The following is a 22,934-nucleotide window of genomic DNA, read 5'->3' as shown; positions in this document are numbered from 1 at the left end:
CCCCTCCCCCTCAAAAAACCCCGTTTCCCCTTCCCTTCAACTCTCGAACGACTTTCGTTCCGTTAACTTTGAAGAAAACCATAATAATAATAATAATAATAATAATAATAATAATAATAATAATAATAATAATAATAACAATAATAATAACGAAAAAGTAAGAAAGAAAGAAAGAAAGAAAAGAGAGATCAAAACTGAAGATTACAATAATATACCTTGACCAGCCTCTGGCAATTGAGGGAGGGAAGAGGGGGCTTGCTCCCTCCCCTCCCCTCCCCCTCCATCCCGAGAGACAACGAGATCGTATTTTAATAGGAGGTAAAATAGCCAAAGAAGCGAGAGCCAATAAGCGAAAAAGCGAGAAAGAAGAGAAACGAAGGGAGGGGAGGCGACGCTTTTAATTTCATCAGAGTAATTTACGTTGAACCCGAGTAGTGGAGCCGATTCTAATCCCTTGGTATTCGAATAGCCGAACAGCCGCTAATTGAAACGTCTATTTCATAAGCTTCGTTTCCTGGAGGAAAGAAAGATATAACTTTTCTTCTTTTCGTTTACTTTATTTCGCCCATCCACCCGCCTCGTGACAAGAAGAAGAACAGGAAGAACACGAGAAAAGGGGAGGGGGTGAGGGAGGACGGGCCGAAAGATACGAATTAATTACTTCGATGTCTCCTTCGAAGCAGCTGCAACTTCGAATTCCCCCCGGGGAGAGTAGTTTATCTTGATTACCTTTAGTCCTTTAGACCTTAGCCACCCGGATTAAGAGGGATGATTGAGTGGTCCGCAAGGGCGGCGCGCGCGCGCGCGCGCGCGTTCACGAGCTTTTGATATTATATGAAAACATTCTGTCATAGTGATTCGCGGTCGAGTGTCGAGTGGAAGATCAGGACGACAGGACAGGACAGGACAGGACAGGGAAAATTAAATTTCTCTCAGGGAGATTCGACGATAGCAGGTAGCCTTCTCTTAGAGAATTTTTATAAGTTTTTTTTTTTTTTCCTTTCCCCTTCTTTCTTCTCCTCTTTTCTCGCCGCTTTTCCGCTTCTTCTGTTCGTTTGAGAGAGAGAGAGAGAGAGAGAGTGATTTCACGGGAATGGGTTGGCGAGGCCCTTGGTGCTGATTCTTCTTTGATCAACGGGTTCAAAGTTTCGTTAATTGAGAGTAATTTTCTCGTATTACCTGTGATTTTGATTAGAAGGGAAACGGAGAACGGATACCTCAATTTTTTCTCTTTTTCTTCTTTTTTTCGAAATTTCTTTGAATCTTGACGTGAATTAAGGATTAGGATTACTGTAATTGTTACGCTTCTTGTTTTTTTTTTTTTAAAGAATATATATATATAGGTTTCTAGAAGATTTTAGAGTTAAAAATTTTGAATATTTTGAAAGAAGGAAAAATTTGTAATCTCTTTCGTTCTTTTCTATCTTAATTTCTATCTTAATTCTATAATTCTCTTTCTTTCTTTCTCTTTCGAAAAAAAAAAAGAAATAGTTTAATCTTCGAGACGTTATCCGAAACGCTTTGGAAAAGGTCGTGTAACTAAAACAAACGAGATTTCTAACGTCTTGGCTCTGCGTAGTAGGAAAGTCAACAAAAACTACTTCCCCCGCGATTATCCAAGTTTTTACGCGATCCAGTCGATTTATTTCTTAGGAGCACTTTTCGATCGCAATTTATCACGATCTTCTTGACGTCGATGGAACTTCTGAAGAAATCTATCGAGTTCGTGCCTCGAACGTAACGGATGGTAATGAAGATCAAAGGTTCGCCACTGAGAAAACTGCCAACCAATTCTCAATTTACACGATCGAGAATTTCTTACAATTTCGAGGTAAAATTGTTTAAATTTGATCATTGAACGGAACAATAAAGAATAGCAAAAATTTTGAATTCGATAGGAAGAGGATTTTCGTTTCGTTTTCGATTCTTCTAACGAAAAAAAAAAAAGAAAGAAAGAATAATTCTCATTTATTTACTCATAATGTATCTCGCCAATCTCTACATTAATTACACGATGTTTCCCTGACAAACTTACACAAGTTGATAACGTAATAACGAAATAATCGATGCTGATCGATCGAGTTTGGAAGGATTCATATCCGAAAGATCGACGTGTCACTTTGCCTCATCGATTTTCCAAGCAAAAACAATCTCAAACTATGTTGCCTTCGGCGGCGTATCATCGATAATAACAGCGCGAGGCACGATGTTATCATAATTAGTTGATAAACTAGTACGAAAATTTATAGATCGTTCCAATCGAACCGAAAATTCGTATAAAATTTTTAAACGATGTTTAAAACGTGAGAATGGAAAAATGTTAGAAAATTTAAATTAGTAATTCCAAGTTATATCAGATGCCTAATTGGAAAAATAACGTTTACTTGTTTATAACCTTTCTATGAGAATCTCAAATAAATTACACTTCCAATAATCGCATCCCCCCTTACGAACAACTCTTTCCTCAAAGTTAATAATAATCTCGTCAATCTCGAATTATAAAAACAACCTTCGAAAACGATCAAATAATCAAGAATTACCACAATCATCCGCGATATCTTCCTCAAAGAAGAGTTAACCCAGCGAGCGAAGGATCCATCCCGGTTAAGGATTTTCTATGCGGCCGCATAGGGACAGGGATAGTGATAAATTGCATTCCGAAAGTAGCCGGCTTCGCTGCTTACGCGAGAACGTCAAAACCAAGTCCACCATCAGTTCAAAAAAAGTTCAAACTAACGAAACCTCGAGCGTACATCGAGAAAAAACGCGCAAAAAAAACGCATACGTTCACGTATCGCACGTTCCATCCATCCATCCATCCCGGTTACATTAACGAAACGAGACAGACGTTGCGAGTGAGCGAGTGAGAGAGAGACAGACGTTGCGAGTGAGCGAGTGAGAAAGAGACAGACGTTGCGAGTGAGCGAGTGAGAGAGAGACAGACGTTGCGAGTGAGCGAGTGAGAGAGAGACAGACGTTGCGAGTGAACGAGTGAGAGAGAGACAGACGTTGCGAGTGAGCGAGTGAGAGAGAGACAGACGTTGCGAGTGAGCGAGTGAGAGAGAGACAGACGTTGCGAGTGAGAGAGACGTTGCGCGATAACGCTGAGCGAGAGGGACACTCTTGGACGAGAAGAGAAGGAAGGAAAGAAAAAGAGAGAGAGAGAGATTTAACCAAGATTGAGTGGCCAGGCAAAAAGTTCGTTTCGCGGGGCTTAATGCTCGGCATTATGTCGGCTGATGGATGCCGCTCGTTAATTTTATAATTTCACCAACGCGTGTGTGCACCCCTCCTCGATTTCACGGGCGGAGGGAGAGGAAACTCTCTGGAGAAAAGGTTGGAGGGAGGGAGAGAGAGGAGAGAGTAGTCTGAGGATGATTGGCCGGTGGTGGAGGCCACCACCCCGGCGTTGGGTACTAATATAAGGCTAGGTAGGATATACTCTTACAAATTGTCCGCCTCCCCTGCTCTTTCGCAGAAGGCCGCAGCAGAGGGGGATTTGTCTCCATTAAAGGGATTGAGGTTTTGTCGCTACTTTACTTCCGCTCTTTTCCACTGTTCCCAGACCTTCTTCTCTAACTCCTGTTACGCGGCCGTTCTTGCCCTTTGAAGTTTCTTTTTTTCTCTCCCTCTTTCTTTCTTTTTCTTTCTCCTTTCCCCCCCCTCTCCTCTTTCGTCGCTTGTTCATTCATTAAATCCGTCCTAGTAGTAAAGTGGACCGACCGGTCGGTAAAGTAGAGAGGAGGAGGAAGGAGGGTGGTTTCTCGCCAGAGAGTAAGACGTCCCTTTGGAAATTTCTATTTTCGCCCGTACGCCCTAATTGCGTTCAACGCTTCCTCGAGTTTCCTCCTCCCTGCCTCCTTTCTTTTCCACGAGTTTTCCACGAGAAAGTTGAAAAGCTTCCTGGAGAATTTTCCTCGTGTAATTTTGTTGTCGCCGTCCGAATGTCCGCCGACCGGGGAAAGAAGGGATACCGACGCCCTACCTGAGAATTCTTGCAACGTTGGCGAGTAACGTTTCACAGGAATTCGAGGAGATCGGTTAATTAAAGTTGACGCCACGCGAACAAGCGTGGGGAGAGGAAAAAGAAAGGGTATTTCGATTTTCTTCCCCAAGATGGATGATCGAACGTTCGATAGCCCTCGGCGGTGAATCTTAGAATAGGTTAGAATTCTCTTCCTTTTTTGTAATTGAATTCTCTTCCTCTCCCTCTCTCTCTCTCTTTCTCTTTTTTTTTTATTTGCAATTGATTAATTCGATTTCAGAAAAATAGTTCAGTTTTCTATCTATCTCTTTTCCAGTAGCGCTTTTATTGGTTACACAATTTTATATTCGCGATGATGGCACACGTACGCGCAAAGTTCTCCCCTGAAATACAATAGCCCGGGTTCGCCACGTTGCCATTCTCTATGCTACTCTATTTTCCCAGGGTGAGTAGCGTGCACCGTAATTTTTATATGAAATATCAGAAAGAAACTTTCGCGTTGAAATATTTTGTTGAATTTTGATATCGTTTTGATTATCGCCACGAAAAGGAGATAACCAGTTCTAATCGATCGATCGAGTGTCGTCTCAAATTAGCCGAGATGAATAAATATATAAATCGTAAAACAATTTAAAAAATAAATACAAGAGAAAACGAGAAATTGTTTGACGATGAAATTTCTCCAACGAATCGTGATCTAGTATCTAGTTTTTCATTCGTGGTGAGGGGAAAAAAAAAAAAAAAAAAAGAAAAAAAACCGTAAAAGGGAGAGTCTGACAAATCGAAACGATTCGTTATACCGCGCTCCACTTTGCAACCGTGTTCTGCCGTAGATTCAAAAAGAGATTTTATTGTCCGGAAGAAACTCGATGCGCGTCATAATGGAAGATAATATTGGGACTCGTTCCAAGTCATTGTAACTGATGGCCCATTGTGTATCGACGAGTGTTACCCGAGAACTCCATTCGGAATATGCATTTCTTTCCCGCCCGCGTGTCAACGTTCCACCGTTTCCGCTTCATTTCAGTGGCGCCACCGTTCGCATCTTTTGCCCGTTCCGTTCGGTTTCATTAAACTTTCCTTTCTTCCCCGATCGTTTTCCCCGTTCTATTTATTTTTTTTTTTTTTACAAATATTTGAACATCTTCCACGAAAAATATATGCATACTTCCTTTCTAAAACTTTGAATTACATCAGAAAATGTAAACATTTTTGCTTATGATATATATATATGATATATAATGTATTATAAAAAATATCGGTTAACTGGAGATTCTTGAACTAATTTTCCAACCAATATTTTTCTTTATATATATAATAATAATATATAATAAAACTTTCGTTTCATTATTATATATATATACGCGTGTAGTAAAAAATTTTCGATCGTTTTCCAGTTAAAGAAATAAAGAGATATAACAGATAAGTGTAATCTCGGTTATTTATATAAGGGAAGAACAAAACTTTGTGCACGGAGTGACGCGTTATCTTTCGAATTTTCATCGAAGAAAGTGTCTGGCGATTTTACTCGGGCGGGATCTCGCCCGTTAAACGGCGAAGACATTTATCAATGAAATTATGAAACTACTACAAGAAGATGCGTTCGCCTCGACGAGATTACGAGGATCAAGGCCCGTTTAGTCGCAACTCTCCACGACGAGACTTTAACTGGTTTTAGTCAAAGTGCTGTAATTCCCTGCGACGAAAACGTAACGAGTTCTCAGAAATGGGGACAATCCACCCCCATCCCCTACCTCCCCTCTCCCTTTTCCTTCACGAGGCAAGAAACTCGTGAAAGTAAAAGTCTGAAATCCCGTACGCAACTTTAAATTAAGGCAGTTCGTTTTTACCGGCGGTCTCTTCAGATCGCGACCACTTTGACCATTCTTCCTTTCTTTCTTTTTTTCTTTTTCTTTTTCACGAGTGAACAGAATCTTTAGTAGTAGTCTCCTCTTTTCGTCCCCTTAATCTTTTATCTCGTCTCGTCGATGGCCAGATATTTCTTTTTGTTTCTTGAAGGAAAGGATGGAATTTGTTTCGTTGATCTCGACTCGCCTTGACAATTCTATGCAATATATAATTTCAGGGATCACGGAATTTTTATCCTATTTATCCCAATTAAATCTTCAGTTATGGATACAAACAAAATTACAAGTAATGTATAAAATTACGAGTAATTGCGAAAAATAATATTCGTCATTCGAAGGAAAAGAAAAAAAAGTTGCCAAGAAAAACTTTATTTCCCTCTTTCGTTGCGCATTCCTTTTTTTCCTTTCTTTCAAACCATATTTCTTTATACTATTTTTACTATTATACATTCGCAATTCGCAAATCACCGTATACAATTCTACGGATAATTTCTCAGGAATCATCGGCAGATCTATTCATCGAAATTAAATCCACTTACGAAAATACGAACAAAATTAGAAAATAATAATAATAATATATATATATATTTACAAATAACGAAATATATCACATAATTCCAGTTTTTCTGTATACGAACGTGTTCAGGGAGAAAAAAATAATATATTCAAACATTTTCAGAGAAAAAGTGCTGCGCCAACAGTACGAGAAACTTTATTTCCTCTCTCGTTGGAAGTCGCTCTCCCCCCAAACTCTCCATATTTCTACACTTTATTTTATTCGACCACCGTTTCCAGCCACACCCCAGTGCAGTACACACACTCGAAATCACAGTTTACCGCATACCTGTGCACGGTTATACCAGCTATATAACGCTGGGCATCGCGATATATCTCCATCCGTATACATCTCCCCCCTCCCTTGTATTCGTCGTGTACCAAAAAACCACCCTCCCCTCCACTACATCGGCGACACGCTCATCCGCAACACGTAAACACGAGACATGCACCACCTCGGGAGACAATATCCGCAGACACCTACCATAACAGAATTGCAAATCGATGGGAAAGGTTTGCCAACCGCAACAGAGACGCTCGCAAAACATATTCATGAAACACGAAGGTTTTGCATCGGGCATCGGACAACGGGTTTCAGTGCTAACATTTCTCTCCCCCTCCTCCTCCTCGTGATTCATTAAGGTATTCACGATTGATAATTGGTAATTTAATTTTTTTATTTACAAATATTATTTATTTAATTTTGGTTGTTAGATTATTTATATATAAAAATTTTAAATTAATATTAATTATAAGTGATACGAATTTATTTTTTTTTCAATGCTAACATTTCTCTTCTTCTCCTCCTCCTCCTCGTGATTCATTAAGTTGATTCATTAAGTCAATTACCTCCTCGTATTCACGATTGATAATTGATAATTTAATTTTTTTATTTATAAATATTATTTATTTAATTTTGGTTGTTAGATTATTTATATATATAAAAATTTTAAATTAATATTAATTATACGAATTTTTTTTTTTCAATGCTAACATTTCTCTTCTCCTCCTCCTCCTCCTCGTGATTCATTAAGGTATTCACGATTGATAATTGATAATTTAATTTTTTTATTTACAAATATTATTTATTTAATTTTGGTTGTTAGATTATTTATATATATATAAAAATTTTAAATTAATATTAATTATAAGTGATACGAATTTTTTTTTTTTTCAATGCTAACATTTCTCTCCTCCTCCCCCTCCTCTTCCTCCTCCTCCTCGTGATTTATTAAGGTATTCATGATTGATAATTGATAATTTAATTTTTTTATTTATAAATTATTTATTTAATTAATTTTGGTTATTTTGGTAATTATTTATTTAATTTTGGTTGTTAGATTATTTATATATATATAAAAATTTTAAATTAATATTAATTATAAGTGATACGAATTTTTTTTTTTTTTAGATATACAAATGCAACAAATTCGCTCGATGAATTTTACTTATTGTGCAAAAATGTATGTTTGAAACTCGATAGGATTTTTACGTGAGGTGGGGGAGAAATGAAAAAGAAAATCTTCTCGTTAATTTTTTCTTAGATGGAAAAAGTATGGTTAATTAACTTGGGATATTTCATACTGCATTTGCATCGTGTAGAAATTTTTAAAAATTTGCAACTTTGATAACTATTTATTTTTCAATCAATATATACATTTATATATTTTATATATATATATATATATATATTTATATATTTCATATATTTCAGCTTATATCACGTACAACTGCATGCAAGAAGCATCATCGTTCTAATCCACGCGAGAACAGTTTGCTCGCTAAAAACAATCGGATTACGGATAATGCTGGTTCCGGGAGGGAATCGACGTTAACACGTAAGCGTGGCTCGTAAACTTTTCATTTCGTGAAGGGAAACGCGATTAACGATGCATACGCGCTGCGATAATGCTTCGATATTCCCTCTTATTATTCGCTTTTACGGTTCATCGTTTTGTAATTAGAAGGGGAGGAAGGGGAAAAAGCAGGAAGAGCAAAATTAAGTTTTTCATTGGTAGAGAGGGGGAATATTTCGAAAATTATGCGGAATTATGCAGGAGAGAGGGGGAAGAGAGTTTGCTGTACATTGGATAAGTTAATTGTGTGCAACCCTTGCATTTGTGCACATTGGTGGTTTTTTTTTGTTTTTTTACTTCTTTCGGAAAGAGAATTGATAATGAATTTAAATTGAACCCCTTTACGATTTGATTTCGAGCCAGAGGAAGATTTAATTTCATTTTGGCAAAAGTAAGACGTAATCTTTTTTTATTGCCTCGAAATCAAACTTTAATTCAATTTTATTGTAAAATTATTAAATTGTCGCATGGTTATATTCAGGCAAGGAAAAATAAGGTATTAATTCAAAGATTGCCCGCCAAGTTTTTTGCCCAAGTCGAAACTAATTATATTTCCGGTCCCTGTTCTCGAGAAACTTAGCTGTGGCAATTAGTTAATGGATCGGTATCGACGAGATAATATTCTGTCTTCCAAAGTTTCAGAATTTCGCGTCATTTCGCTTCCGATATACGCTGTCGCGTTAGGATAACGGATCTTCCACTTATTATCCAAATTGAGAACGGAGTTTTGCACTTTTTTTTTTCTATTTTATTTAAATCCATCACCAAAAAAAAAAAAAAAAAGAAAGAAAGAAAGAAAGAAATTCCAAGAATCACAAATATAAGGATCCAAAAATTAAATTAAATTAAATTAAAAGTAATTAATTTCACGCGACAATGGCGACAATTATTTTATACATTTTGTAAACTACTTTATCATATAAATTTAAAAAATATATTTTTATGCACATATTTATATAATTTAAATATTTAACAAATTACATATCATACAAATTAAAAAAAAATTTAATGACTTACTCTAAAATGGAGTACTATCCCTTAATAATGGACTCTGAGGTGGTATCATACCTCACGTGAAAATTGTTTCGAAATCTTAATCTTAATAGACATTCGATTTACCGAAAATGTTGAAAATCTAATAGAAAATAGAATAGTTAGCCTTCATCGTTAATGGTTTTTGCTCGGGGCGAAAGGTTGAAAAATAGTTGGCCGTATTCGATCGAGACGAGACGAGACGTGTGCGGTTGCCAGTCTACAGCCGATAACCGGGAACAGCTTTCCAATAGTTTCACGTGGCAGTTTCGTTTAAACTTTTTCGCCTAATCCGTTGGAGTGCGTCGTCTGAAAAGAGCCGCCCCGCCCGTCGTCTTCCCCGCAAATCCGGCCAACTTTGAGCGGCGCGAAGAGGGCGCGAAACGAAATTTCGGGCGGACGACTGGGTGGAGAAAGTCAAGGAGGGGGGGGACAAACGAGAAGAAAAGCGAAAAACGTACGTGCACCTGTTAAGCGTCCACTCTTCTCCGAGTTGTGTAACGAGTTCGAGGCTTCCCCTTCGTTTTATTCCTGGAAAGGGGGAGCTTGACGATCGATGAATGTATAAATTGTCGATGATATATTTTCTTGCGATTTTTTTTTTTTTTATTTTTATTTTGTATTTTGTTTCGTATTTGCATTTTGCTCTTTGGATTAGATTTTTTTTTTGTTATTTAAGGAAAAGGATTTACGCGATTTAATAGATATATTCTTTCGAATATTTTTTCCCATTTTTGTGAAGTTTTATTAAGATTCTGTTTATATTTTAGTGTGCTTTTTGTTTTTCATTGTCAGGATGTTTACGCAAGGTAGAGTTTTTACGACAAAAGAAATGGGGTTTAAACGGAGATTTGCATTATTGTTTTATGCGTTTTTGTGCGCATTCCGCAGATTTCTTCTGTATATTTAATATTTTTCACGAGTGCATAAATATGCGCGGTATGTTTACCCCGGGATGAACGGGATTTATAAAATTGTATTTAATAAATAAAGACGATGTTAAATAAAATGTTCTTAGATTCGAAAATTCGAACAAGATTTTTGGACAATTTCTCGATCGAAACGATTTTAAAAATTAAAATTGAGTGTATTCATTTTTCGCCGATTTTTCCACTTCGACTTACATTCTCGAATAATTGAAACTTGATACAATTTCAAGAAACAAACAAGATTTTTCCTTCGATTATTCAAATGGACAACTTCTCGATCCACGATTTCCAAAATTAAAATCGAATCTATTCATTTTCTACTTCCAATTTTTCCACTTCGAATAACCGAAATAATTTCTCAAAACTCGAACTCTTCTAAAGGAAAAACCAAATCCAGATACCAATTAATTTCATCTCGATCGAAACGATTTCAAAAATTAAAATTGAGTCTATTCTTTTTCCATCAATTTTTCTACTTCGATCTACAGTCTCAAATAATCGAAATTCGATACAATTTTTCTCAATTCTCGAGCCTTTTAAAAGAACCAAATCCAAATATCAATTTTTATCTCAAAACGGAAGAGCTACAAATTCCCACAAAATTCAAACAAGATTTTTCCTTCGATTATTCAATTGGATAATTTCTCGATCCAAACGATTTCCAAAATTAAAATCTATTTATTTTCCATCAATTTTTCCACTTCGACCAACGCTCTAGAAATAATCGAAACAATTTCTCAAAACTCGAACTCTTCTAAAGGAAGAACCAAATCCAGATACCAATTAATTTCATCTCGATCGAAACGATTTCAAAAATTAAAATTGAGTCTATTCTTTTTCCATCAATTTTTCTACTTCGATCTACAGTCTCAAATAATCGAAACTCGATACAATTTTTCTCAATTCTCTACAATTTCCAAAATTAAAATCGAATCTATTCATTTTCTACTTCCAATTTTTCGACCTACACTCTCGAAACAATTTCTCAAAACTCGAACTCTTCTAAAGGAAGAACCAAATCCAGATACGAATTTTCATCTCATTAAAACGAAAAAGCTACAAATTTTCACAAAATTCAAACAAGATTTTTCCTTCGATTATTCAAATGGACAATTTCTCCATCCAAACGATTTCCAAAATTAAAATCGAATCTATTCATTTTCTACTTCCAATTTTTCGACCTACACTCTCGAAACAATTTCTCAAAACTCTTCTAAAGGAAGAACCAAATCCAGATACCAATTAATTTTCATCTCGATCAGAACGGAAGAGCTACAAATTCCCACCACCGAAACCCTTCGGCACCGCTATTCACCCCAATTCACCACCGATACCGTATTCTCGCGCCACGTGAACCGGAAGCAATCAGAGCTCTCTCTGTACACACTCTCTCTCTTTCTCCTTTCTCTCTCTCGAAAGGAAGCATCGATCTTGAAAATCGACCCGAGGAGAGAGTGAGAGAGAGAGAGAGAGACAGAGAGAGAGACTTGGCGCAAAGCAGCTCGGTGACAAATAACGCGACAACGATTTCTATGGTGGAGAACTACGGTCTACTATACGAAGGAGAGATTTCGACCAACGTGGTGGTGTCGAAACCTCCACCTCCTCCACCTCCTCCTCTTTCTTCCTTACAACCCTGAAAGCCGCCATCCACGGAACGTCGTCCCACTTAAACGCGATTAATAGCGGATTCGTGATTAATGATGGAGCCGTGCTCGCGCAACGAGTGGTGTAAGATCGATCAACCCACGGCCGCGATCGATCCCCAATTTCCATACAACGAGGTTGGCGAACCGTTGGAGGAAATTCGACGGGGGAGGGGAGAGGACACGCAGAGAGGCTTGAACGAGAGACGCGTTGCCGCAACGAACACGTTGAGGTGTTCGAAATACATTCTCTCTTCTTGTTAAGGTTCATTCATTGGTAATGATGAGCCAGGTGTAAATATGATTCGTCGTTTGAGATGTTTTTCGACGAAATTGGATGTTTGGAGGATTTTTTTAAGATCGAAGATATCTTAAAAGAGATATTTTGATCATCGTATTTAATAATATATATATTGTACGTAATTAAAACGATTCTAATTTGAATAATGATTCGCGTAAAAGTTACAAGCCGTTTCAAATTTTACTTTCATGGTTTTATTATTGAACGTTGCCAGCAATTATTCGTAGTTGGTATCTATTTGTTATCGATACACATAAAATCACTTTCTTTCAAATATTTTTGTAAACAGATACACGTAATTAAATATATTCATTCAGCTAAATCATCCAACAACTATTTACTCTATAATCTCTTCTCCACAGAAATATTCTTCCCAACGACATGAAACACATCGATCCCCAATAATAATCAATTTTCTAAAAAAACAAGGAAGGGAGGGAAAAAACCCCGTTTCTCAATCCGTTCGAACACGTTTCGAAAAACACGCGCCACGAAATGATAACTTCGAAACTCTCGACTCGCTTCTCCCCGATACCATAGAAAACAAATTTGCCAAGAAGCGATTTTCAAAAGCGATATAATACGTACGCACACGGATCGAGAGGAGGAAAACATCGAACTTGATTGCTGGGTATACAACAGAATATACAACCGAATGGAATGGAAGAGAGAGAGAGAGAGAGAGAGAGAGAGAGAGAGAGAGAGAGAGAGAGTGACACGTCGCGGTTTAATACGATTTAGAACGGCATCGCGGGCCGCCCATTTAAAACTGTCAAGCGTGAAATTCAGAAAACGAGGGGGGAGGGTCACGTCACAATTTTCGAGTAGGTGAAACGCGAAATGCGATTTAACCCTCCCCTCCCCTCCCCTCCCCTCCCCTCGCCGAGAGATCGAAACTTTTTGAAGCTATCCGCCGTGTCCACCGCACGTTTGCATAAATAACGGGACGTGAAACACCCCTCCCCCCTCCCCGTTTATTTTGGCGGGCGGCAGGGGTAACAGGGGCACGGACACCAGTGGGTAAACTTCCGGTCTCTCGGGTCTCTCGAGCGATCCTGCCAAACCAATAAAAACCAACCCTCGCCAATTCTCCTTCTTCCAACCGATGTCTCCCTCCCTCTCTCTCTCCCTCTCTCTCTCTCTCTCTCTCTCTCTCTCGTCTCTTCTCGTTCCTTTTCTCGTTTCTCAAAGCGTTGAAAACTTTCGTTTTCGATCGAGAGATCAACTTGGATATGTTACGTGATTTTCGATAATTTAGATTGTAGTTGTGTCTTTAACGTTTAAGCCTCGTCCCTCCTTCTCGAAGCGTTGAATTTTCGTATTGGATCGAGAGATCAACTTGGATATGTTGGATATGTGATTTTCGATAATTTAAAATTGTTATTGTATTTTTAACGTTTAAGTCTCATTCCTCCTTTTCAAATTCGATCGAGAGATCAGCTTTGATATGTTGGATACATAATAATTTAGATTATGTTTTTAACATTTAAGTCTCGTCCCTCCTTCTCGTTTTTCAAAGCGTTGAACTTTCGTTTTCGATCGAGAGATCAACTTGGATATGTTATTTTCGATAATTTAAAATTGTCCTTGTGTTTTTAACGTTTAAGTCTCGTCCCTCCTTCGATAATTTAATTTAGATTGTCGTTGTGGTCTTTAAGGTTTAAGCCTCGTTCCTTCTTCTTAGATCATTGAATTTTCGTTTTCGATCGAGAGATCAACTTGGATATGTTACGTGATTTTCGATAATTTAGATTATCGTTGTGTCTTTAACGTTTTAGCCTCGTCCCTCCTTCTCGTTTTTCAAAGCGTTGAACTTTTGTTTTCGATCGAGAGATCAATTTGGATATGTTGGATATGTGATTTTCGATAATTTAAAATTGTCCTTGTGTTTTTAACGTTTAAGTCTCGTCCCTCTTTCGATAATTTAATTGAGATTGTACTTGTTTTGTACGTGTTTTTAACGTTTAAGCCTCCTTCTCAAAGCATTGAATTTTCGTTTTCGATCGAGAGATCAGCTTACGTGATTTTCGATAATTTAGATTGTCGTTGTGTCTTTAACGTTTAAGCCTCGTTCCTTCTTCTTAGATAATTGAATTTTCGTTTTCGATCGAGAGATCAACTTGGATATGTTACGTGATTTTCGATAATTTAGATTGTCTTTAATATTTAAACCTCGTCCTTTTCAAAGCGTTGAACTTTCGTATTCGAGTATGCACAAATATTCTTCTCACTTGATTAAGATATAATAAATAAATTTTGAATCGACAAGATGACACAAAATCCTTCCCGATTTTGTGGATCGATCTCGATGATCGTTGATAAAATAAAATAAAATAAGAAAGGAGGTGTTCTCGCGGCGCGCGAAATAATAATGAAGAGAACGGATGACGCGAAAAAGGATGCGAGTTGTTTCAAAGGGAGTAGTTGCAACGCAATTAGAAAATTCTTCGCCACTCACTTGGCCGCGTCACGGAATATTTTAGCGCGGAGGGGGAGGGGAGGGGGGGGGAGGGAGGTTTTAAACGAATACCTCGGAGACGAGGAATACCCAGCGCGGAAACGAGAATCTTCCTCGTTTGATCGAGGGATTGGATTCTTCTTCCTCTCCTGTCGTCGTTGCGTTGCACAAAGTAACGGAAAAGTATCGGATTCCGCCACTCTGCTGGGATCAATCGGACAGAATCGAGAGCACGGGGAGATCCGCGTCAGGGGAGGGAGGGGGTGGGTGTACACGTGTAACGGCCATTTCGAGAGTTTTTGATACAGGTCCCCGACACTTTTTACTTAAAAGGATCGGATCAAGTTGGCCGGGGCAATCGCCTGAAACGAGCGGGACACGCTCGTACTACTAATTTCAATCGGGAATTCCCATTGCATTTTTGACTTGGAAGATCAAAGGGGTCGCTCGTTCCTCGTGCCCTTCCCTTCCGATGATTTATCGATTTTTCTTTCTCTCCTTCTCTTTTTCACCGGATTGTAACGCAATTTTTAAACGCGCGTCATAAAAATAGCGAGGACGATGAAGAAGGACTAGATCGATGCGTTGTAATTGGATCTTTCTGCATTTTTTTTTTTTTTTTTTGCAAAATTTAAATATTCGAAAATATTCTCACTTATATTTTTGAAAAATACGAGTAAGACTCCATTTCACACCAATTTTTAAGATAAATATTTATTATTAATTTATATACGTTTCAATTAAATTGTAAGTTATTTTGTATATTTGATTTAAACGATCGTAGAATCGAAAGATCCTCTTTTATTCGAAGTATAGAATGAATTTGTAACGAGTAATGGAAAAAAAAAAAAAAAAAGAAAAAGAAAAAAAGATATTTGCTCGAATGGTGGACCGTCTGGACTGGAGGAAACGAATACCCTTTCGGGGTAATTGCGAAACCAGTTAAACCTTGCAAGCCTTTATACGTCGCATAAGTCGCCTTTGAACGCACGGAAATAGGATTTCGGCTAAGCTCGAAGCTTCCATCCCAAGGTTTCTATGGCTTTCCGCGTTTCCTTCGACATCGAGGCTTTTAGAAGAATCCTTGCCGATGACTTTTACGTCTGACCTTTGTCCTCCTCTTCCTTATTCCCTCGTTTCACTCGTTCCTGCTCGCTTCGGCGTAGTCGTCTAAGAAAGAATTTGTATTCCGGCAGCTGTCTCTTCTTCTTTCTCTCGAAGGGTTTCTCTTTAAGCAGCTTTCTTAATAATAATTTTTCAAACGGTTCAAATTTTTTAACGAATCGGAGAAATTATTATTATTTAATTTTTATTATTTAGAATAATAAGCGTTTCAAGCAAAATTCTAAAAATGCGGTCATTCTTCTTCTTCTTCTTCATCGTCATCTTATTTTTCATTCAGATAGAAAGAGAGATAACAACGATGTTTTAATATTTTTACAAGCGAAACGTTTCTTCGTTTGATTTACAAATCAAATAATTGTATTTTTTATTTTGACAAGCACAACTTTTTGATGCGGAGAAGTTTTAATGCTATACAGGATGTACCATTTTAATTAGTTCGTATAAATATTGTCGAAACGGCGAAACGAATATCGAATTTATTATTACGCAAACAGAAAGCTCTTCGTTATTTTTAAGAATAACGAAGGATATAGGAAATATCCGGAAGCTCGAGGAAATTGCTCGCGATTTTAAATTAATGAAAAATTCAAGCTTTCCTTTTTCCTTGACGAATAATTTTTATTTATATAAATATCGTATCGATGACGACTTTAATTACGCGACGATAATAAAATTATCCAAACCCCACTTACGTAATTATTCGCGACAATACCTGAGACGCGTATTACACGCAGTTTTCCACGTGACATTTCCCTGTTAATCTGAACGTAACAACGCGGCGGCTTAATTAACTTAAAATACGCGGGAGGCTCTCGATGTTTTATTCCCGGACGGAAAGCAAAGTGGCTGTGCACCCCGCGTATTACAATATTTGCCCTCTCCGCGACGCTGTTTGGTCAGCGGACTACGTCTACAGTGTCTCGCGTTTTGATATTTTAACGGCGTGCCTTTTAGTTTTCGCTCGTGAAACCAAATGAAATCGATTTTTCGTTTGTCCCAACTCGTTCTTCGTCTAAGAAGGAGGACGATTAAACGTGAAATTGTTCCACTTGATGAAGCGCGGTACAGTATAGTTGATAAGAGATTAGAGAAAACGATCGAAACCCTAACATTTACATTGTCTTTCTTAAACTCAATGTAAACTGTCGAGTGTAACGCGTCAAATATTTTGTTGAGCGCGAAGCGATAAAAGGAAGAAGTGCGCAGAATCCGAACTTCGGAAACGGTCGGAAAAATTCGGGTAGAATCGTGCGCGATCGCGGCACTCGTATCGTACGAGTTTTCTGATCGACAATAATCGGCTAAAAAATAATAGTTCAAGTTAGCAAATTTTTGCTAACGATTCGCGAAAAGATAAAATTTAAATGTGATATTAGATTAGATCAAACTCGAAAATAAGATACTTCATACGGATTGTTAATTCAGTTAATTATTTTACGATATAAGAATTTCTAATTTCAATATTTTTTAAAGAATATTTGATATATCGTGATAATTTTTATTCCAAATAAATACATGTTTCTTCCCTAGTTAACGATTTAATAACGATTTCAGTTTATTATAACGTTTAAAAACAAGATTGAAACGTTACAATTTTCACACCGTGGTAGACACGTCATTGACACGCAATTAAGAATCATCCTGTAATTTTTGGTGAAAAAGCGGAACGGCTGAAAGCGGGACCCGCTACCGAGACATTAATTTACCATTACGTCAAGGTAATCAAGTTAAATTTTCACAATGGCAAACGAATTTCATCCGGTCGGTACTCGCCGCTACCATCAATTTTGCAGCTGCGCGTGACGTTTACAATTCGCCTAGATTAATCGTTCCGAAAGTTCTCAGGATATCAGCGTTTCGTGCCTCGTCCGATGCCATTGCGCTTCTCCCATACTCCCATGCTCTTTCGTGTATCGTTCGAGAGTTTTTCCCATTCCTCGTGGCGTATATTGGCAGAATGAAGAAATATTCCACACGGATAAAAGGATATACGTTTCGTATAACGAGTAGTTCCTTTTTTTTTTCTTTCTTAAATGATTCTATCCAAACTTATTTTTATTCTATTCTTACTTTCGAACGATTTCTTTTTCTTTTTCGTCCTCTTTACGTCTTTCGTTTTTCAAAATTCGTTTTCTTAAATTTAAGTTTTTTTTCAACACTTTCAACATTTTTCTCGAATTATTTTAAAATCGATTATATTTCTCTCTCGTGATCCAGCAGAGAGACAAGGAAGAGGGAGATTTTTAAAATTCACACCGTAATTCAATGATTCATGTATCAGATAGTGGAACACGGATAATTAATGAGCTATTCGAGGAAAACAGAGCGGGTGGTAGCAATTTTACGCGCTTTAAATAGTAACCGATAATTGATTTATGAACGACCTAACAGTTGCTTCGTGTTTTCGGAACAAAGCTCTCTCTCTCTCTCTCTCTCTCTCTCTCTCTCTCTCTCTCTCTCTCTCTCTCTCTATCCGCGTGGAAACTTTTCGAACGAATTGTGTATCGTGGCAAGGAACAATTAAAAACTATCTTTCCAGCTTATCGCGAATGAATATTTCCTTCCCTCCGCAAGCTTGTATCACGAAATATTTCGCATTAATATTCTCGTATCGACATTTGTAAGCTTCTATTTTAATTATTTCCTTGCGCCACCCGGTTATCTCGATTTCACCGGCTCCCATATTTTCTTCCATTTAGCTTCAATTTCAATTTTGTCGTTTCCAATTATCAATATGCCGAAAATATTACCGATACATGGTGGAACACATTTAATCGATAAAAATTAATAGGTGGATGAAACGGTGATTGAAGATATTGCGAATGAAAGAAAAGTCTTAATTGGTAATATATAAATTTATGTTAATCAATACGTTAATTAATATTGCGTAATTGGGAAGAAATTTTATTTGTTTCTTTCAAAATAAATCAGGGAACAGGATTTTCAGGATTATATCAAAATTCTCTTATTTTTTTAAATGATAAATGTGGATTTATTATTTTCAATGATTTCGAATTTAGATTCGAAAATTAACGAGAGGGCACAAGAAAATTCTTCAAAATTAATTGGCAAATATAAAAAGTATAATTATGTCGACGCACATATTAAAATCTGCAAAGTTTATCAAATAAATCAAAATTCTTTGAGCAATGAAATTCCTAAAATGATCGTTGAAATACCCTACTTGAAAGATTATTCTCATTGGCTACATTCAATCAACATTGTATGAGAAAACTACACTTTAACGCAACCAAAATCCGCAAAATATAAAATAAATCGAAAATGATCGACGCTATTTAATCATCACACTCGAAAAAATCCTATAATTAGAAGAAAATACAAGCGTTCGAAATGAATCAAAACTCCTCGAACAAATCCTTAAAAAACACTCGTTAAAAGGAATTATTTATCCACTCGAAAAATTATTCTCAACTATTTTTACAAATACTTGAAAAATAAAAATTTCAAAAATTTGCTATTCAATCATCGAAAAAAGACTATCCTCAACGAACATAATCACGCTCAAAAAATTCTCAACTATAATTACAATCATTTATAGAAAAAAACTCAAATTTAGCGTTCAAGAAAAATCATAAACCTCAAAATCCTAAAATCGTTAAAAGGAATTATTTATCCCCTCGAAAAATTATTCTCAATTACACTAAAAAAAAAAAAAAGACAAATCCGAAATTTCGAAATACACAACTTCACAAAAATTTGATCACCGAAAGAAACTATTCCATCAACAGCAGCACACAGAGAACGACAAAACGTCCTGTTCGACGGGCCGTCTTTCATCGTCGGTCGAGTCCAGATCTCGGACCCAGGAACCAAGGTAAACACGGAGAGAAGTGGATCGGATATTCGCGGTTATGAAACGCAAATTTCGAATTCCACGACCGGCTCCACGAGGTAGTAGCACGTATGGACACACACAGGTATATATATATATATAGAGAGAGAGGAGGATACGTTTCGACGTAAAAGGCCAAGGGACACACCGAGCAGCTCGATCAATAGCTCGAGAAAGTGGCGGCCGACGACGACCAACGTTTCTGTCTGGGCATCGATCCTCGCGTGTCCCGCGTATACGAGTACTACTTACTTTCCGTCTCTTCTCCCTACCGTCCTCTCCCTGCGTTTCCTGTATTCGTTATCGACGACCTCGGCGTCGACCTTCGTCGAGACGAGTGACACAGTGACGAGGGCAGAGAGAGAGAGAGAGAGAGAGAGAGAGAGAGATATAAAAGGGGATCGAATCGAGGGGTAGTTGTCGATGCTAATGACTTGTTTTAAGGGAGGTTGCAGATTTCTTGGGAGAGACATTGTTACTTGGGGAGAATACAGAGGAAATTTAGCAAAGCAAATAGGTATTGAAATTTTCTATTATTCGTGTTAATCTGGAAGTAACGAAAATTGGAAAGTTTCTTCGAAAATTTTTTCAATTTCTCAATCTATCGATCGTACAATTTTTTTTTTTTTTTGTCTTTGGAGGTTTAAGGAGGATCTTTTTTAGAAATTTATTCAGATTGTAGAATGATTTATATATTTATTTTCGTAGATTTAAAATTCGTATCGCGTTTGGGGAAAAAGATCGAATAAATAAATGAAAGCAGGGGAGAGAGAGAGAGAGAGAGGAATAAGATGGAAAATGAAATAAGAACGATTCGTCATCGGGCCACGACGTTCCCAGGATCGTTCAATCTTGCCTCGTTTCGCGAGAATTATTTCATACTCGAATTATGTTCTGGCCATCGAGAATGTCATCCCCTTTCTGCATCCATTCGCGCTTGTCACACGAGGACGAGAATGGCGTTTCATTGCCAAATTCGGTCGATCGTGCAGTCACGATTTCCGCTCCATCCTTTATATATATATTATCTGATAATATTTCCTTTTCTTGTCTTTGTTCAATTTATTTACAGATTGTCGACAACTCTGGTGCTCAACAACTCAACGTGTTGAGTTACGTGAAAAGGAAATTTGTAAAAGCGTGAATCTTTTGTCGGTAGAACGAAGATAGAGGAATCGAACGATTCTTAATGCGTAATCGTACGTTGCAAGAGTGACGTAAATACGGTTCAATAAGTAAGAAATATTCCTCGAATAAATCGAATTGTGTCATCGAATAAATTTAAATATATGAGAATGAATAATAAATAACACGATACGAAATTATCGGAAGAATTGTGTTTTGAAGAATTGTGCTAATTGCGAAAAGCTCAATTAATATTCGTGTTAATATTCATAGCATTAAATAAATTTTCTAATAAATCGCCAAATTCCGCATTATCAAGTCATCAAGCTTTATATTTCAAAAAAAAGAATTACTTTACTTCAGTTCATAGAAAAAGAAGAATCAAATCAATTAATAAAAATTTGATTCTACGTTCACAACTCACAATCGATTTCATCGTTCAAAATTCTTTTTAATTTAAGAAACAAAATTTTTCGAATCGATCGACGATAATGACGAGGAATACTGAAAAGAGAGAGAGAGAGAGAAAAAGCGGTGGCAACGCGATTAACCGATTCGTCGATGAATTTTTTCCCCCGCGAAGAACTCCGGAGAACTCGGCGCGCGCGGATTAAAAATAAATGCCGCGAGACAATTCAATTCCGCCCGATTATCGGGAGCGGTGTAGTTAATAGAACCGCAGCAAGATTAAAGTACCTCTTGCCACGCGGTGGACTAATGAAAATTCGGTTCGTTATCGAATATTGCGATAAACTGGATTACCGGATCCGGGGAGAAGAGAAAAAGAGAAAGAGAGAGAGAGAAAAAATCGAATAATTAAATTAACGAGGCTTTTTGACCAACGGTGATCGCTCGACACTTGTATCGAGACTCGATACAAAGATTCCTTTTTTCCTTTCTCTTCTTTAAACGTATCGCAATCACGAGTTTCTTTGAAGTGTATATAATATTTGTAATCGTTTTTCACCCCCCAAAAAATATATAATTTATCTTTTGAAGAGGGAGGATAAAAGTTTCTAGAATAAAATTTTTTTTTTTAACAGTTTGCAAAGCAAAGGAATCTTCTCGCATGTGTCTGGAATTTTTCTAAAAGAAAAAATTCGTCGGGGACTCTCACTAAACTATGCAGAGGATAATATGATGAGAATTGAGGGACGAGTTTAATTAGAATGGTAAAGTTAAAGTTATATATTCACGTAGCCATTTCTCGATGCCTGCGAACGTTGATACGACTCGTGAATACGCTGAAGGGGGCTTACCTCTATGACTTCCGGTGATCTTGTCGCGCAAGATGTTTATCTGATGCACCCGACCGAACTCCTCGAACAACTTCCTCAGATCGTTTTCATCCATATCGTGAGGCACCTGGCCGACGAACATTTTTATGTTGTCGGGATCTGGTTGCTCCACGCTATTGTTGTTCATTATGCTGCAACAAAGAAACAAATCCATCAGTTTTTCCTCTCTTATTAATTTATTAAAACAGTTTATACCATTTAATACCATTTAAAATTTTTGTAAATTTTATTTTAAATTCAATTGAGGAGTTTGAAAGAAAAAAATTCGATATATTTGTTATCGATATATGTTCTTTTTGTTCTGCCGTGAATTTTTCTTCGAATAATGCAAAATATTTAATTACAACATCTCGAATGAATCGCATATTAATATATATATATATATATCCAATGATTAACAAGTTCACACGAGATCAACACGTAAATTAAAATTAAATCTTCTCAGATTCAAATCTATTATTTTTTTTAAACATAAACAAGTATCTAATTATTAGTTTTATTTATTACTGGTTTCAATTTATAGACTAAAAATGTTTATTTGCATATATATATATTTCCTTTCTAAATTAAAATTAAACCTTCTCAGATTCAAATCTATTATTTTTTTTAAACATAAACAAGTATCTACTTATTAGCTTTATTTATTACTCGTTTCAATTCATAGATTAAAAATGTTTATTTACATATATATATATATTTTCTTTCTAAATTAAAATTAAATCTTCTCAGATTCAAATCTACTATATATTAAACATAAGTATCTACTTGTCACGAGTTATTAGTTTTATTTATTACTCGTTTCAATTCATAGATTAAAAGTGTTTATTTACATATATATATATTTTCTTTCTAAATTAAAATTAAATCTTCTCAGATTCAAATTTATTACGTATTAAACATAAA

The 22,934-nt window shown here is 36.7% G+C and overlaps 1 protein-coding gene and 1 long non-coding RNA gene across 24 annotated transcripts in view; one reads left to right on the top strand and one right to left on the bottom strand.

Annotated features, from left to right (window-relative positions):
* Positions 1–22,934, bottom strand: part of LOC122714451 (CUGBP Elav-like family member 2) — a 506,303-nt gene that overhangs the window by 157,453 nt on the left and 325,916 nt on the right. For all 16 annotated transcript variants that reach the window (XM_043935847.1, XM_043935864.1, XM_043935839.1 and 13 more), the window contains one exon: positions 21,993–22,162. In XM_043935847.1, the coding sequence (XP_043791782.1) occupies positions 21,993–22,162 (170 nt within the window). The remainder of the gene's footprint in view (positions 1–21,992; positions 22,163–22,934) is intronic.
* Positions 1–22,934, top strand: part of LOC122714519 — a 29,755-nt gene that overhangs the window by 3,281 nt on the left and 3,540 nt on the right. The window contains exon 3 of one of the 8 annotated variants that reach the window (XR_006346660.1): positions 21,777–21,905. The exons of the other annotated variants lie outside the window; for them this stretch is intronic. This is a non-coding gene — a long non-coding RNA (uncharacterized LOC122714519). The remainder of the gene's footprint in view (positions 1–21,776; positions 21,906–22,934) is intronic. 8 annotated transcript variants of the gene reach the window in all.

This window comes from Apis laboriosa, unplaced genomic scaffold (genome assembly GCF_014066325.1).
Source record: "Apis laboriosa isolate Shangri-la unplaced genomic scaffold, ASM1406632v1 scaffold112_cov148, whole genome shotgun sequence".
In the NCBI taxonomy this organism is placed as follows: domain Eukaryota; kingdom Metazoa; phylum Arthropoda; class Insecta; order Hymenoptera; family Apidae; genus Apis; species Apis laboriosa.
Note: the sequence above shows the minus strand (reverse complement) of the source record. Positions and strands in the feature narration are given on the sequence as shown.